At 36.1% G+C, this 18,859-nt stretch overlaps 2 protein-coding genes across 3 annotated transcripts in view; one reads left to right on the top strand and one right to left on the bottom strand.

Annotated features, from left to right (window-relative positions):
* The first annotated feature begins 1,741 nt into the window (after positions 1–1,741).
* On the top strand, positions 1,742–5,416 carry LOC311066697 (uncharacterized protein). The gene is made up of 4 exons (XM_084087994.1): positions 1,742–1,992; positions 2,541–2,630; positions 4,020–4,070; positions 4,553–5,416. The coding sequence occupies exons 1-4, from the start codon at positions 1,929–1,931 to the stop codon at positions 4,675–4,677; spliced, it is 330 nt and encodes a 109-aa protein (XP_083944120.1). The 5' UTR covers positions 1,742–1,928; the 3' UTR covers positions 4,678–5,416.
* Positions 4,917–18,859, bottom strand: part of ceacam1 (CEA cell adhesion molecule 1) — a 21,090-nt gene continuing 7,147 nt past the window's right edge. Inside the window, exons 3-15 of one of the 2 annotated variants that reach the window (XM_084087992.1) lie at positions 13,682–13,960; positions 13,020–13,283; positions 12,652–12,924; positions 11,212–11,463; positions 10,772–11,047; positions 10,436–10,687; positions 9,366–9,641; positions 9,030–9,281; positions 7,960–8,235; positions 7,624–7,875; positions 6,544–6,819; positions 5,678–5,908; positions 4,917–5,553 (exon numbers count right to left, since the gene is read on the bottom strand). In XM_084087992.1, coding sequence (XP_083944118.1) covers positions 5,465–5,553; positions 5,678–5,908; positions 6,544–6,819; positions 7,624–7,875; positions 7,960–8,235; positions 9,030–9,281; positions 9,366–9,641; positions 10,436–10,687; positions 10,772–11,047; positions 11,212–11,463; positions 12,652–12,924; positions 13,020–13,283; positions 13,682–13,960 — 3,248 coding nt within the window. In that variant the 3' untranslated portion in view covers positions 4,917–5,464. The remainder of the gene's footprint in view (positions 5,554–5,677; positions 5,909–6,543; positions 6,820–7,623; positions 7,876–7,959; positions 8,236–9,029; positions 9,282–9,365; positions 9,642–10,435; positions 10,688–10,771; positions 11,048–11,211; positions 11,464–12,651; positions 12,925–13,019; positions 13,284–13,681; positions 13,961–18,859) is intronic. The other variant, XM_084087993.1, reaches the window with a different exon arrangement.

The following is an 18,859-nucleotide window of genomic DNA, read 5'->3' as shown; positions in this document are numbered from 1 at the left end:
AGGAAAACACATATAATAACTAGGCTACAACATAATCAGTTATTAATGTTTTGTTGGTTCTTTCTTGTTTTTGCATGTGTTCATAATTTTTGTGTATGAAAGCCTGTCCAAAAATTATTTCTGCACAATTTGGCATGTGTCATTGCGTTATACCAAATAAAACAATTAAAACACAACTACAATCATATTATTACAAAGTCATTAAATACATCTTTTATGATATTTAAATAAAGGGAAAAGATGTCAATTTTCCAATGCTGGACAGCACTTTTGGCCACTAGTGTGTGTGTGTGTGTATCAAATCTTTACACAAATGTCATGAATTGATATTTAATAAATAGAATTGTTTTGGGGCATGATATTTTACAGTCTGAAATAACCAGAAAAAAAGTATCAAAATGAGTTTAAATTCAGAAGTTAATCCATGTGAGAAAGTAACTTCCAGTTGCTTTCAGAAACCACGCTTCAGAGTCAGTCAGTCTCAGACCGATAGGTCTCCTTCAGCTGAATGAACTGAAGTCAGTTGCTCTTTGATATTGTGTCACTCCACAAATACTGTTAAATACCTTTTGGCACCTTCAATCTGATAAGCATCAGAAAACAAGCACTGGGCTGCAGGGCATGTTATGGTGTACACACAAGAGTGTCAGATGACATGTGATATCAAGCTGAGTGATTCAGACTGTTAAAGATAGAATTACAGTTCCAGGATATCTGTAAATCAGTGAGTTTCGAGACAACCCATGTTTACTTTACTTCTTTTATCAACTCAAATGTCTTGCACAACATTTCTTATATGTCAGCATGTGACAGGTAGATTTACAGGTAGAATCTAATATCTCTTCATTAGGTCTCTGTTCTGAAAGCCGACATCAAGACATTGATTTAAAGTTAGAGGAAAAAGTATGAAAACTGGTTTTCTGCATAGATAACAATAGATACAGTCTGTTTATAGTTTCATATTATCAGACACTAAATATTCAGGGCAGAGTGAGGATTTAAGTATGTGATTTGAAATTGTGTGATGTTTATGGGTTTAATAACAGATAACACATCAACATGATTTCTGCAACTGTGAATCGGTGCCATTTGTCTTCACAAAGCTGTTTTATTTCAGCTATTCTTGGCGTCATGCCTCAGTTGAAGTCAAAACTCTAAAAAATAAAGAACTCCACAAGATGTAATTTCTTCTTTTTTTTGAGAGTGTCTTCAGAAGGACAATATTTTTTCCATATGTTGTTTTGCAGTTATACAATGGTTTTAGTCAAACCACCATGGTCTTTACAGTTTAATGAATCTGAGTGAATACAAGATTGATTATGGGGTGCATGCTTGATATCATTTAGCTGTTAAGGAATTTATTTTTTGGTCCTGAGTTGTTCATCAAATGTGACCCAGACCTCCAGGTGCTTGTTCACAAGAACATCCATCATGTTTCTTCCATGGTAAATCACTGTAACCGCATAATGTTATCAGACTTTGAAAGGTTTAGTGAAATATGAACTTGGGTTCCTGCAAAACAATCTAATGCAGAACATTTGGCACTGGACTTAATAGGGTCTCATTTGAACTGAACTAAGGTATAAATGTGATATGGTAAGAATAAGAAAAAATTCTGTGAGGGTTCATCAGAGTTTGAATTACAAAGGAGACATTGAAATTCGGCAAAATATGGCAACCCTCATCACAGATCTTAGACGTTTCCATCAAACAAAACAAAAAATGCTGTCAGCAAGTCATTCACACTTCATCTCTAAAATTCTATCCAGCAAGTTGGGGCATAACCAAACGTGGCTTTTGAGACCCAGAAATCATATAAATACTGTGTAACCCTAGATTTGAATAGAGAGTTCTCTTGAAAAGCACGAGTCTTGAAGACTTAAAAGCATTTTTTTAGACCGTATTGTGAGAACGTGCTTGTGAGAACGATGAAGTTCCAGGTGCTTCTGCTGGCCTTTGCTCTGGTGATTGCCACTAACATCCACTGTCAAGGTAAAAAAAAATTAATAATAATTAATATAATTACATTTAAGGTATGCTATATGTATTTTTCATTTTTTTTCGTTTTTGTTTTTTTAGCTGTTATGTTATATTGTGTTGTAATGTTACAAACCAAACCAAAAATATATTGCTTGTTTTGCATTTGCATTTAGCTGTTAAATTACATCTGTTAAAGGGATAGTTCATCCAAAAATGAAAATTCTGTCATCATTTACTCTCCCTCAAGTTGTTCCAAACCTGTATGAATTTCTTCTTTTGAACTCAAGTGAAGATATTTTGAAGAATATGGTTAACCAAACAGTTGATGACCCCATTGATTTCCATGTGAAAAAAGTATGAAATACTATGAAAGTTAATGGGGTTCCATCAACTGTTTGGTTACCAACATTTTTCAAAATATCTTTAATTTTTGGGTAAACTATTCCTTTAAATCCTGCAATATAATATATTTAAAACATTTTTTTTTAAATAAAAATGTATGATATTAAATGTGTGATTTATTTGAATATTTGATGTTTCAATATTTGTCCTTGATGCAGCCCAGCCTCAGGTGAGAGATTCAGATAAATCTCCAGAGGTCAAAGGTCACGTTATGTCTGGAGGGCAGGTCAGGATATGCAACTGCAGTGGTAAGATGATACTCACATTTTGTGCATAAGGTTTTTACATATCTTACATATCAGAAATGTACATATCTGGAAACCTCCATGAGAGAGGTCACCATCGACACAAATGGTTTAAAAGTGACTTTTGAATGCGTCACAAAATACTAGGAGCCCCATCTCTTATATTTTCTTACACACTGACATATGATAAAACACTGATGCACAATGAATCAGAGGAAAATCATGACTGTGCGCATTTAAGGAAACAGGTTCAATACTCTAACAACATATAACGGGCTTGTTCCTCATTTCTTAAGGCATGAATTTTAAGGAAGCACTGAATCAGATAGTAGTCAGCATTTGAAGTGGATCAAACAAGTTAATCAAAGTTGTCCTAAGACAAGAACGGGTATTGTTCAAAATTCATGTATAACTTTGATGAAAGGTTTCGATCCACTTCAAATGTTGACTACTGCAGTTATAGGGTGAATTCAGGGTGATTGGGACACTTTTTGCCATTGAGATGACTTGGAAAAAGTGTCTCAGTCAACCTGAATTCGCCCGTTATTGTATCGAGAAGACAAATCTTCATTCCATGTAATTGTGATTATTTCTGTTATAAGTTACAAGCACAGCTGATCGGTTTGCATGATCTGTCCTACTGGCGAAAAAAAGCTTAAACCAACCTAAAATCTGTTTGCTTATCAAGCATTTCTACTGTAAGTGAATGAGGAAGCACTTAACTAAACGGTACATCATTCTATTTGTTACACCCTCATGTAATGCAGTCAAGTCTGAAACATTGCTTGGGGGGAAAAAACTGTATTTGTTTAATGATCATTCAAGCATAAAATACAATATCAACTGAGGCGGAAATCCTAATATTATTTGGAGCTAACTTCTTTGGATAATAATAAATTAATTAAAAGTATAAGACAGGGGGAAAACATTAAAATTACTCAATCTTCTTAATGACAACTGATGCTAAATTGCTCATAAAACAATCTGAAATGCTTAATTATTTTGCTAACATGTAAGTTGGCAAGTGAGCGCGCTTTATTTATCCTGTGTCTTAAAGAAAATAACATTTATTACCCAACTCACTTGAAACTGTCGGTCTCGTAGAGTTTTTAATCGCTCTTTCCTTATATTACCATGACAGTCGTTTACTGCATATGCTTGCGATTCTGTAGAAAACAGAATTGTTTTGTGGACTTTATTTGTTTTATGTGTTACAGCAATTAACCAGTAGTAAAGTGTCTCTCAGTGTGCTTCTTAAATGATGTGATGATGGAAGTTTTGATTCAGAACATATGACATTTTCTCTAACAGTATGTACTGTTTTGCCATGACATGTGTATTTATTGTGTAAAAAGAGTCCTGCCATCTTGATTGATGTGGTGTTTTGAACAGGAAGAAGAATTTCTCTGGAGCAGAACTGTTCCTGTGAGCTGCAACGTCAAAGTGAGTCATGCAACCTGTATTTACCCAGACCATTTTGACTTTTACATTAAACAGATCATGAAACACTGGGACAACTTGCAGTTATATAAATGCTCCTGTATGAGTTTGTATCATATTTATTATTTAATTTCCATATATATAAAAAAAAAACAATAAATGTATTGTTCACCCACAAATTATTCTGTCATCATTTACTCACCCTCATGGGCATCTAAGCCTAAAAGTTTGTTGAATGCTGAATCAAATAATAATAATAAAAAATCTAAGGCTCCTTTTATTTATGTCTATTTGATGTTTTTCGCATTTAACACCATAATGACTTTAATGACTATTATCTTTTGGGGGTAATATCTCAGCCAGTCTGATGTCCGATTAATTTGTAATTAATTTGATTAATTAATCGCCACATTGTGTAATTAATACGATTCTTTTTTAAATATCGCTTGACACCCCTATCACTTTTTCTTTTATTTTATTTTCAGAATTCCTCAGCAAAGAGCAGAAAGCTTTTTGCCAAAAGAAGAGGATTGCAACATTTAAAAAATGCCAACAGTTGACTGGAGGAATCAGGAAGCAGAAGAAAGGCAACATCAGTATGCCGATTTAATCTCACAGTCACTATACACACAAACTATATGCCCCCACAGTTTTATACATGTACTTATTACACAATATCTAAAGTAAGTAGTGTATACTGAACTACTTTTGTATCTGTAATATTCCAAAACATTTAATCTACCCAGTGTTCTAGGTTCAGTTTTTACAATTGGAAAAGATACACATATTGGAAAAAGATGTGCAAGTGCATTTAAAAATAAAACAGGTTGCCAATAAAAAGAGAAGTTTGTTTGAATAATTTGCTTTTATTTAATTCCATAAAGAAAATAACATTTATATCATATATAACATTTCACATTTTTTTGATCTTTTAAAAAATCACAAAATAGATAAATCACACAGTAGGCATATAATATTCCTTTAAGAAAACATTTCATAATTGCGAGATATAAGAAACATGAACTTTGTGAAGTAAACAGAATTAGGATAATATGTCATTTGGATAAGTAATTTGCCAGAATTAGGTGCTTTTTCCAGAAAGAGATCATTTCTAAGCATATTAAATGGGTGATTCATTAAATTACTGTCCAATTAATGATAGTAATAAATGTACCACATATATCATTTTTAGAAAATAAATATATAGGCAAATAATGCAGTATGGTTCCATTAAAATGTAACCCCCTTTTGTTAGTTGCCAAAATAGTTCCGTTAATAAATGCTTATGCCTGGCTTTCAATAATGTGTAAATTTGTTTTTAAATTAATTTGAGCAGTTCAACTAATCTACAAGCCTCATTCAGAAATGCCATGTTCATCCTGACAGTAATATCAGTATTAGAGGCATTGCTCCAGCACAGGGAGGAGCAGAGCGATGAGAGCCGTCAGCAACACACTCGCCTGGACGCTGACAGCAGCATTGGGGTCTGTGGTAAATACAGAGAGAGGATGGTTACTTCAAGAACACAGCATACAACTTCCTATTTATGCATATTTTGACAATTAACCTCTATATTGCATGTTAACTGTTTTGTGTGAATTTGGGCTCACAATTGACGACTTGGCTGGTGTAGACCGTCACATTGGTCAAAGGGTTTTTGGCCACACAGGTGTAATTGCTGCCCAGGATATACTTTATAGGAACTTCTATGGTAGATTGATTTCCCACTACTGTGTTGTTTTCGATCCAATGATACTCAGCAAGTGGCTGAGACAGTGCTTGACATGTCAACTTGGCGGGAATCCCTGGACTTACAATGATCTGCACACTCTGTGGTCCAACTGTTCAGTAAACACACAGAGGTTTAGTTTGTACAAAAAACAAGTCTTTTAAAGTCAGATTTATATCAAAGTAATTAGGAGCCAAGCACTGAAGGACACCTTCAGACCATCCTGACATTTTGATAGACCCAACCGTTCTCGTACAGTTGAGAAATTAACAAATTCGACGAAGAGCACGCCAAAATGGACATGAGGCTGTAGCTCCACAGCGATTTGCTGTATTAAGATGAAATATGAGATAAGAAAAAATAATATCTTTAGCTTATAACTTCTGAACAGGTTGACCAAAAATCACGAACAGTACCCAATTTTTCCATGTCGGCCATTTTGAATTGTGTAGTAAAATTCTATGATTTATAAAAACAGTAGCGCATTGTTATGAAACGCGTCGTTATGTCATCGGCACCATGCCCTGGTGACGTTTCAAAAAGTTTTGAGACAGCCACCTTGTGGTCAAAAAGTATAAAGAAATTTAAAAAAAATGCTAATATCTTTTGAATACTGAGTAATACTGTGCACAATGATACCAATTATGCCATATTTGTTCAAATTCGTTTAGTTCCCCTTTAGTGCTTAGCCCCTTAATTGCTGCTTACAGCTATATTTTAAACATGTATGTTTTTTATATTACTTACAGATGACCACAAGACCATATGGTTCACTGACATGCTCTTTCAATAAGTTTGTGGCGACGCACTGATATTGCCCGTCATCAGCGGTCTTCAGATTTTTGAAGGTCACAATGGTATTATCTCCTGAAAATGTAACTCCGTCTGATTGCTGGAAACTCTGGTTGTTTCGAAGCCAGTGGATTTTGTTGTAGGGACCCATCACATTACATTTGAGCTGCAGACTTTGAGACGCCAGAGGAATGAGACGATCAGGGGTCACTACCACTGAAGTGATGGGATCTGTAGAGTGTACAGAATATTATATTAGTCCATCTCACCGTGTTGTAAATAGTGTGATTATGTACCTTCTAGGGTCGCGTTTAACAGTAATCTTCATTGGAATTATCTTAATTTTAATGATTTTTAGTTTGTGGTCTGTATTGAATGTGATGCCATAAAAAATACATGTAGTGCAACATTTTAGAAATAAATGACTTTCTATTGAACTTTCTATTGGTCTATGTTTGTGTACAAAAAACAAAAAAAAAACACTGCAACAGTGTAGTCCGATTCAAGAACATCTGACTATGATGAACTGGTTCTTTTTAGTGAATCAAAAACATATGGTGCAACCAGTGTAGTGTGATTCCCCAAACAAATGACACTCATGAGCCAGTTCTTGTTCTCAGTTATTTAGGTGAATAAAAAACATACAGCACGACTGGTGTAGCTTGATCAAATGACTTGTATGAATCAGTCATTTTTAGGGAATCAAAAATATACAGTACAACTAGTGTAGTCTGATTTCCAGAATGAATGACACTCATTGGCCGGTTCTTTTTAGTGAATCAAAAACATACAGTGTAGCCAGACTCCCAGAGAGAACGACTCTCTTAGGATATTTGTGTGTGTGTGTGTAAATCAAAACATACATGCGACAAATTTCCAAACTTAGGATAGAATTTAATAGAATATACATAATATAGAATTTCTATATTATGTAAGCAAAATGTGCATAACTTTTCAAATGATCTCTTTACATATGTAAAAAAAAAAAAAAAAAAAGGGTTAAAAAAGATACTGACAGGACACAAAAAGACCTACCTATTACAGTTAATTGCACTGAGGCGTTGCTGCTGCTGCCTGTGATGTTATTGGAGGCCATGCAGGTGTACTGTCCACTATCGTTTAGTGAGAGAGCTGCGGTCACATACACTGGGCCATCTCCCACTTTTGAACTATTGTGGAACCAGCTGTATTGACTTTGAGGACGAGAGACTGCAGTACAGTTAAAGGTCACATTGGACCCAGTCTGTGCAATGGTTGGGCCTTCGACTTTCTGGTTCCATGGACCATCTGAAAGATGCCAAATACATTGAAAATGATTCCCATGAACAATGATTCGAATGGACGTGTTACAAATATATCTGTGTTACTCACAGTTGCCCATCAGGTCATAGGCTTGACTGGTCGAATTGCTGATAGCGTTACTTGCTTCACACTTATAATGTCCGTCATCATTGAGAGAGAGATTTTGGAATCTCAAGGTGGAATTGTTATTGGACAAAGTGATTCCATTTTGAGGATACAGAACCATGTTGTTCTTCATCCACTGAATGTGCTCAACATCTCCACTGGCAGTGCAGGTTAGTGTGAATGGTTGGTTGATGATTGGTTGCTGATTGCCCGCAGTTACAATAACATCACTGACTGGATCTGAAATTTAGACAGAAAGGTTTTAGACAGATGACATCATATAAATAGATAGTTCACCCCCCAAAAATGTCATAAGTTACTCAACCTCATGTTGTTCCAAACATGTACAATATGCATTTCTTTATTCTGTAGAGCACAATACAAGATATTTTGAAGTAATTCTCAATGTTTTTTGTCGATACACTGAAAGTCAATGTGGTCCAGTGTCGTTTAAAACCCCATTGACTTTCATTGTACAGACTAAAACAGCTGGAACATTCTTCAAAATACTTTCTTTTATTGTTGCAGAGAAGAAAGGAAGTCATACCTGTTTGGACTCTGAGAGTAAACGATGACAGAATTCCTCATTTTGGTGAACTATCTCTTTTAAGTAATTCTGGACCTTTCCTTATCACCCTATCCACTTTTTTTTTTTTTTTTTTTAAATAAGAGCGTAGCAGTCATTTGTAACTTGAATGTGCGAAGCTGCTTCCAGTTATTTTAGCTGTACAAGTACAGTCTGTAATGCTGATTGATACTGCAAACTGGTATTTGTTATCTTATTGTTTTTATGTATTATCATAATCATAAACACACTGGCAAATAATTTTACCGTTTACTGCACTGTTATTCTTCAAGTTATTTACCTAGCGGAAAATGAACCATAAGTCTTGCACATTCATAGAAAAAGCTTACTTTAAATTGCAAAGTTAAGTTGATATAAGAACTCAACAGATGTGCTTACCTGCCTGTTGAACAACAGAACTGATAAAGTATTAAAAAAGCATACATTATTTGAAGGCCTAACAACTTACATTTTAAGGTTAACTGCACTGAGGCATTGCTGCTGTTGCCTGTGATGCTATTGAAGGCCATGCAGGTGTACTGTCCGCTGACGTTTAGTGAGAGAGCTGCGGTCACATACACTGGGCCATCTCCCACTTTTGAACTATTGTGGAACCAGCTGTATTGACTTTGAGGACGAGAGACTGCAGTACAGTTAAAGGTCACATTGGACCCAATCCCTGCAATGGTTGGGCCTTCGACTTTCTGGTTCCATGGACCATCTGAAAGATGCCAAATACATTGAAAATTATTCCCATGAACAATGATTCGAATGGACGTGTTACAAATATATCTGTGTTACTCACAGTTGCCCATCAGGTCATAGGCTTGACTGGTCGAATTGCTGATAGCGTTACTTGCTTCACACTTATAATGTCCGTCATCATTGAGAGAGAGATTTTGGAATCTCAAGGTGGAATTGTTATTGGACAAAGTGATTCCATTTTGAGGATACAGAACCATGTCGTTCTTCATCCACTGAATGTGCTCAACATCTCCACTGGCAGTGCAGGTTAGTGTGAATGGTTGGTTGATGATTGGTTGCTGATTGCCCGCATTTACAATAACATCACTGACTGGATCTGAAATTTAGACAGAAAGGTTTTAGACAGATGACATCATATAAATAGATAGTTCACCCCCCAAAAATGTCATAAGTTACTCATCCTCATGTTGTTCCAAACATGTACAATATGCATTTCTTTATTCTGTAGAGCACAATACAAGATATTTTGAAGTAATTCTCAATGTTTTTTTGTCGATACACTGAAAGTCAATGTGGTCCAGTGTTGTTTAAAACTCCATTGACTTTCATTGTACAGACTAAAACAGCTGGAACATTCTTCAAAATACTTTCTTTTATTGTTGCAGAGAAGAAAGGAAGTCATACCTGTTTGGACTCTGAGAGTAAACGATGACAGAATTCCTCATTTTGGTGAACTATCGCTTTTAAGTAATTCTGGACCTTTCCTTATCACCCTATCCACTTTTTTTTTTTTTTTTTTAAATAAGAGCGTAGCAGTCATTTGTAACTTGAAAGTGCGAAGCTGCTTCCAGTTATTTTAGCTGTACAAGTACAGTCTGTAATGCTGATTGATACTGCAAACTGGTATTTGTTATCTTATTGTTTTTATGTATTATCATAATCATAAACACACTGGCAAATAATTTTACCGTTTACTGCACTGTTATTCTTCAAGTTATTTACCTAGCGGAAAATGAACCATAAGTCTTGCACATTCATAGAAAAAGCTTACTTTAAATTGCAAAGTTAAGTTGATATAAGAACTCAATAGATGTGCTTACCTGCCTGTTGAACAACAGAACTGATAAAGTATTAAAAAAGCATACATTATTTGAAGGCCTAACAACTTACATTTTAAGGTTAACTGCACTGAGGCGTTGCTGCTGTTGCCTGTGATGCTATTGAAGGCCATGCAGGTGTACTGTCCGCTGACGTTTAGTGAGAGAGCTGCGGTCACATACACTGGGCCATCTCCCACTTTTGAACTATTGTGGAACCAGCTGTATTGACTTTGAGGACGAGAGACTGCAGTACAGTTAAAGGTCACATTGGACCCAATCCCTGCAATGGTTGGGCCTTCGACTTTCTGGTTCCATGGACCATCTGAAAGATGCCAAATACATTGAAAATTATTCCCATGAACAATGATTCGAATGGACATGTTACAAATATATCTGTGTTACTCACAGTTGACGATCAGGTCATAGGCTTCACTGGTCGAGTTGCTGATAGCGTTACTTGCTTCACACTTATAATGTCCGTCATCATTGAGAGAGAGATTTTGGAATCTCAAGGTGGAATTGTTATTGGACAAAGTGATTCCATTTTGAGGATACAGAACCATGTCGTTCTTCATCCACTGAATGTGCTCAACATCTCCACTGGCAGTGCAGGTTAGTGTGAATGGTTGGTTGAAGATTGGTTGCTGATTGTCCATATTCACCATAACATTGGTGACAGGAGCTAAATTTCATACCAAGAAATAAATAAGTAAATAATATATATATATATATAAACTACATTTCCAACCATTTCAGATTTTAAAAACAATCAGGCTGTCAAAAGATCTCACACTTTAAAACTAACACTAGTTTCAGTTAAGCAAAGTACTGAATTGAATCACTCACCAAGTACAGTTAACTGCACTGAGGCATTGCTGCTAATGCCTGTGATGTTATTGAAGGCCATGCAGGTGTACTGTCCACTATGGTTTTGTCGGAGAGCTGCGGTCACATACACTGAGCCCTCTGCCACTTTTGAGCCACTGAAAAACCAGCTGTATTGACTTTGAGGACGAGAGACAGAAGAACAGCTGAATGTCACGTTGGATCCCACTTTGACTAGATCTGGACCAGAGGCTGTTGTGTTGATTGGGCCATCTAGTAAATACATGAATTGTGTTAACTTTCTGTTTCATGTTATACTGGTGCACTATTTTTAACATTGTAATACACATAACTAACAATGAAGTACACAAAGATTTGAGCAATTCTTTGAATTCATACAATATCAAGTTTAGAGTATTAATATTTTGTAACGTTGTTGAAAGAAGTTTCTTAATACAATAAAATACAATAAAACTAATATTTAGAAATATTACAATTTAACTGTTTTCAATTTTAACATATTTAAAATTGTAATTTATTCAATCTACTTGAAATTAATCAATTAAACTTTAATTGAATTTTTACTGTAATTTACAAAGCTGGATTTTCTGCATCATTACTCCAGTCGTCAGTGTCACATGATCCTTCAGAAATCATTCTAATATGATGATTTGCTGCTCAAGAAACATTTCTAATTTTTTAATGTTCCATCTAAAGAGATACAGTACATAAGAACTTGATTAAAGCAATAAGCCCCAAGAAGCCATGCCTATCAACGCCCCTTAGCTGTCTAAATTCACTGTAAACTATGGCTTCACTGGGCTTATTGCAATTATAAAACAGTTAATCCATAAAAAATATTATCTTATTCATAAAATAAACAGTGCAGTAATACTGATGTAATGGTCACAGGTGTAGGCTATGTTTGTACAGTAATTTACAACAGCTTTGAACGCGGTTCAACCAATCAGAATCAAGGACCGGAAATATACGTTTTATAATATATGATTATATTAATTTATACAGCTTTGCTATAGAATACCATGTATTCAAATCGAATGATTCAACTCAATTAAACTATAAGTTATGTAAATAATGAAGATGTTTGAATTCATGAAATTATTTTGTAGGAACTAAATAAATTATTTATAAATAATAACTATAAATCAAGATCCAACATTAAAAAAAATCACAGCTCACTATTATCTAACACTAAAACTTTTTTGTCATTTCACCTAAAAAGTGTTCAGATGGAATAAATCTCACAAATGCTGATGTTCAGATGAAAAGCACAGATTAATAAGAGCATAACTATTTAATAAATGTGTTGCGGTGACATTTAATGACCATTTATTTATGGTCAAGAGAGAAATTTATGGTGGGAAGACATATTACCCCCATCTTAATCTATACAGTATTCATAGGAAACAAAGATGTTCTGGAAATATCTATCCTACTCACAGTTGACCGTAAGGTTGTAGGGCTGGCTGCTAATGTTGCTGACAGCATTACTAGCTGCACACTGGTACAATCCGTCATCACTAAGAGTGAGTTTTTTAAAGCTCAAGGTTGAGTTGCCATTGAAAAAAGTGATCGTATTGTCGGCGTACAGGTACATGTTGTTCTTCATCCACTGAATGGAGTCCACTGGCCCCACAACATTACAGCTTAGATTAAACGGCATGTGTTCTACTGAAGAGCCTGATGGATTCACTGCCACTGCTGATATTAGGTCTAAATAAACAAACAACAACAATGTTTTGGTGATAAAAAGATCATAAGATCAAGAATAAGAAATGTAGACAAACATATTTTGAGAGTGTTCTCACCAACTATACGAATAGTTTTTGTCATTGCAACATATCTGTGCGTGACTTCATTTTGGGCAACGCATGTGTACAGTCCCGTTCCGCTCTGGGTAGTGTCTGTAAGATTATAACTCGAACTATAGACATTCAGAGGATTGCCATTGTATGTCCAGTAGAAAGAAGCTGTTGGTTTGGACTCAGCAGAGCATGACAGAGAAATGGCCGAACCAGAAGTGAATACCATGTTGTCTGGCGAGGCTGTAATTCTCAGGTTACTAGGCCCATCTAATCAGAATCAGAATCAGAATCAGAAAGAGCTTTATTGCCAAGTGTGCTTGCACCCACAAGGATTTTTCCTTGGTACTGAAGCTTCCAGTGCACATATACAAATACAAATACAACAAGAAACATAGTAATACAATTCTAAGAATAAAATATATAAAAAATAACTAAAAATAGTATAAAAGTAAAAAAAGTAGGGTCACAGTTGGGTTTAGTCCGAATAAACATTTACAAATTATGAACATATTTACAGTATTTTGAGTAGTATGAATAATATAGATATAAACACATAAAACCAATTCAGATTGAGCTTTTGAAACATGTTATTGTCAGCTGCCCCTCTCTATCTATGCCCTTTGAAGGAATAGTAAAATCAACACTTTGTGCTGTTATATACTTACAGCTTATTGAGAGATTCATTTGAATACTCTCTTCCTTGCTGATGTTGTTCATCACAATACACTTGAAGGGACCTTCGTCGTACCGCGTCACACCACTGATGACGAGATTTCGCCCATTGTTGCTGAGCTGAACTCTTCCTCCCGCTGTGACTGCAGAGCTGCCGTTCTGCCATGAAAACCACAGTGGCGTGCCGCTGGCGTTGCATGTGAACGTCACGGTGTCGTTAAACTCCACCAGGTTTGTCATGCTTACATCTGCAGTAACATTACTGACAGGCTCTACAAGTTAACAGACAATGTTTTTAGCACAAGAGTTTCTGCAAGCTCAAAGCATTATTTATCAGTGTATAGTAGACCTTAACTTTTTGCATTATCAATCCATTCCTTTATCTGCATCCCCTCAACACAAGAGGGGATGCAGATAACATGTAAACAGAGTACATGTAAACCTATGCTGTCGTCAGACATCATGCTGTTATCTAAGCCAGTGGTTCCCAAACTTTTTGAAAGCATGGCATCCCTTTGTAGTGTTTTATTTCCCACGGCACCCCAACCCAATTAAACTAAACGTACATGTGTATATGTTTAATATTATTATAAAAATAGCATATAAATTATCAAATTGACTTGTTTTATCAAGCAACTTGTTGAGAAAAATAAGAATATTAAAACAATTTTAATTTTGTGTCATTTAACCACTTTTTACACTCACTGAAGTTAGCAGAGCAGCATGTAGCCTACGTGGGACATGCCAAATTCACATACATATAATCGAAAACACATTTCAAGAGATTTATCATTGTAGCCTACTTCTATGTGTGTAAATGTTTGTTGATTTATCATAAAACCTCAGAATTTCATTATTTTGCATTATGTTCATGATGACTGAGTGATTCTGACGAGGACACCAAAGGCACATAGTGATTTAAATTAAATCTCGATGAGCAAACAACAAATGAAGCATAAACAGCAGCAAGAATTTATTATGAATGCATCACAACCCTATGATCACAACAGACATATAGGCATAACGGTGCGTGTCCACTGGCACGGTGCGAGCGGAGCGAGCGTTTTCAATTCATTCCTATGGAAGTCGAGCTTCACGCTCGCGCAGTGCATTTTGGGATTGACAGCGGACCGGAGAAAGCGTTGAGAGCGACCGAGAGCGTCAAAAGGTTGGGCAGTTCTCGACTTTATGCAAATATCAAGCGAAAAACGCGGTCGGCAGCCAATTGCTGTGAGGTTCGGGATGTGACGTCTGTTTTGAGAGTTTAAAAATATGCAAATTGTGCCGGAGTTTATGCTGGATTTAGTGCGTAAATCATTTTGTTGACAAATTAGACACTATTGCAGTTGTTATATATATAAAGATTTTATTTTGGATGTGTTCATTGTGATTATATTGGCTGGGTTTATAAAAGTTTATACAATTGAAAGGATCTTTGCTTGGTGCATTTGGAAACAAAGCTTGTCTTCTAAATGTAATCGCGTGCATCGCTGATGATTATATTGTTGTCTTGTCCATGTGTTGAAAAAAACTTAGATTAAACACGTACGTATGGAGCCCCTAAAGGGACGTGGTGGTGGTAAAAAATTTAGGTTGAGAGATTTTTTTTTAAAATCTTTTGCGTTCCCTCGCAAAACTTTTGCGTTCCCCCGAGAAACTTTGCGTTCCCTCGCAAAGTTATTTGTGTTCCCACGCAAAACTTTTGCGTTCCCTCGCAAAGATATTTGCCCTCGCAAAGATATTTGCATTCCCACGCAAAACTTGTTTTGAGCTCGGACAGACACTTCATGTTGTAATGTCCCGCTGGCAGTGTTTCAGAGCTCCGTACGTTAATGGAGCGTTTCATAGTGTTTGAACTTGGACTCAAATATAAAGAAATGCGGTCAGTGCTTAACCCTTGTGCATTGTTTAAATTTACAACCTTTCGTTATGTTTGTGGCTGAAAACAGCCACTACTTTAAACTGCTGTAAAAATGTATCAGATAAATATTTTTTTCAAATTTTTTTGCATAAATCTATTAATCAACCTCAGTCCTGCTCAAAAATACTAAATGTTTAAAAAAAAATCAGGATTTTAACTCTTTAATTGCCAAATTTGTAAATGATGTCACTGATTTGGAAAAAAAAAAACACAAAATGACTAATTTTCAATATAAAATGTGATTGTAGACTGGATTTTTTTTAACCTTTTATCACAGTCTTGGACATGTCAAAGATTAGAAACAACATTGGTTTTGATGCATTGTTAGTTTTTGTGCAGCATCAGATTTTAACTTTTTCTCCCTCATTTACTGTTCGTGGCTGTTTTTGCCCCATTGACTTCCATTATAACCACATTTTTTGATTGCAAAGCCATGACACCATATAATCATGCATTTTTGATTGTTGGTGGTTTTCCCTGTTGGGAAGAGGTAAAATTTGTAATTTTTACTGTTGATAACCAGGTGGCACCATTAACCCTTTAGATAGGCCTGTGCAAAAAAAAGCTTAGTTTCTGGCTTTTACATGGAGTTATATGCAGTTTATATGGATTATAATAGCATAATAAAGTGTGTGTGTGTGTGTGTGTGTGTGTGTGTGTGTGTGTGTGTGTGTGTGTGTGTGTGTGTGTGTGTGTTTGTGTGAACTCACCTTGATGCGTCTGAGATAATCAAAATATGCACCTCAGCTCTCAGAACTACATGGAGTAAACAAAAACAAAGTAAGTGTATTTATGCATCTGCTGCCTTTTGATGGTGAGAAATGCAGACTAAACAAACACAAAGCATGTGGATTTAAATGCGTGCATGCAAGCCTGCTGCTCATTTGATGGTGAGAAGAGCAGCAAGCAACATGAGAAAGGGCTTGACTTGTAGTGAAGTTTTAGAGATGATTATGCAGCCTGACCCCTCCAGCAGGATGTATTGTCTTCTCCCTCTGACACCACAGACTCAGGAGAGTCAGATCCTGATTTGGATGTGGCACCCTCATCATCCTCTCTAGCTTCCACTGAAGGCGAGGAGGATTCGGAGGATCCTGGATCTGGGTGGATTGGGAGAAACGGCGAAGTGTGGTTTTCCACTAACGCGGAGACAACTCCCTTTCTTCAGCCTGCCAGAGGCGTGACTCCAGGGCCGACGCGCTATGTCATCACAAGGCATAGTCATACATGTTTGTATGACTGTACAAACATGTATGTGTTGACGAAAGTCATGCTGACAATGAGGTCAATCATCTCCTCCATAAAAAACAGATTGAACACGGAATCCATGTTCTGGACCCTTGTGATGGCATAGCGCGTCGGCCCTGGAGTCCCGCCTCTGGCAGGCTGAAGAAAGAGAGTTGTCTCCGCGTTAGTGGAAAACCACACTTCGCCGTTTCTCCCAATCCACCCAGATCCAGGATCCTCCGAATCCTCCTCGCCTTCAGTGGAAGCTAGAGAGGATGATGAGGGTGCCACATCCAAATCAGGATCTGACTCTCCTGAGTCTGTGGTGTCAGAGGGGGAAGACGATACATCATGCAGCTCGCTGGAGGGGTCAGGCTGCATAATCATCTCTGAAACTTCACTACAAGTCAAGCCCTTTCTCATGTTGCTTGCTGCTCTTCTCACCATCAAATGACCAGCAGGCTTGCATGCACGCATTTAAATCCACATGCTTTGTGTTTGTTTAGTCTGCATTTCTCACCATCAAAAGGCAGCAGATGCATAAATACACTTACTTTGTTTTTGTTTACTCCATGTAGTTCTGAGAGCTGAGGTGCATATTTTGATTATCTCAGACGCATCAAGGTGAGTACACACACACACACACACACACACACACACACACACACACACACACACACACTTTATTATGCTATTATAATCCATATAAACTGCATATAACTCCATGTAAAAGCCAGAAACTAAGCTTTTTTTTTGCACAGGCCTATCTAAAGGGTTAATGGTGCCACCTGGTTATCAACAGTAAAAATTACAAATTTTACCTCTTCCCAACAGGGAAAACCACCAACAATCAAAAATGCATGATTATATGGTGTCATGGCTTTGCAATCAAAAAATGTGGTTATAATGGAAGTCAATGGGGCAAAAACAGCCACGAACAGTAAATGAGGGAGAAAAAGTTAAAATCTGATGCTGCACAAAAACTAACAATGCATCAAAACTAATGTTGTTTCTGATCTTTGACATGTCCAAGACTGTGATAAAAGGTAAAAAAAAATCCAGTCCACAATCACATTTTATATTGAAAATGAGTCATTTTGTGTGTTTTTTTTCCCAAATCAGTGACATCATTTACGAATTTGGCAATTAAAGAGTTAAAATCCTGATTTTTTTTTAAACATTTAGTATTTTTGAGCAGGACTGAGGTTGATTAATAGATTTATGCAAAAAAAATTGAAAAAAATATTTATCTGCTATATTTTTACAGCAGTTTAAAGTAGTGGCTGTTTTCAGCCACAAACATAACGAAAGGGTAGTAAATTTGCCCACAGTGTACTTTTGAGTTTTTGAAAAATTTCAAAGCATTTTCCCAAAATATGTGTAAAAATAAGATTTGTCACCAAAATTCATTCCATTTGCTGAAACACAGAGAAAGTTATGGCCAAATTTAGACTAAAAAATACCCCGTAGTGGATGAAAACATCCCCAACAGCACATAAGGGTTAACTCAAGGAGTTCAGTGAAGTTGGCAATATTCACATAGGCTATTCGAACTTCCCTATTCTTGAGCTAAACGTTGTTAAAACACAAACGACAACTATTTACAATCACAGTAACCTAGACAACGAGCTACAACCCAATTCTCATCAAGACGAGCTTTATAATTTGTCTCTAACCAGACGAATGAGAGACAAGTCCAAATAAGGGTCCGTCTGTAAAGTGTAAATCCCAAAACCCGTCTGCACATTTTATATTATTAAACATATTCAGTAGCTTCACTGTGACACACTGTACTGTCAGTACTGCCAGTGTGTCACAGTGAAGCTATTGAATATGTTTAATAATATAAAATGTGCAGAATTGTCACCAAATTCAGTTCACACATCACTGCTCTCCTGCTGTTTATACTACATTACTTAGTTTGATAAAAAATGCAGAATTTTTATGATTATTTATTATGAAATAAAAGCAATAACTTCACCCTTTTTAGAAATAAATATTAAATAACTTTACACTGTGTGAA

This window comes from Abramis brama (assembly GCF_963993115.1).
Source record: "Abramis brama genome assembly, chromosome: 17".
Lineage (NCBI taxonomy): Eukaryota > Metazoa > Chordata > Actinopteri > Cypriniformes > Leuciscidae > Abramis > Abramis brama.
This window is presented reverse-complemented; position numbering and strand designations above follow the sequence as displayed.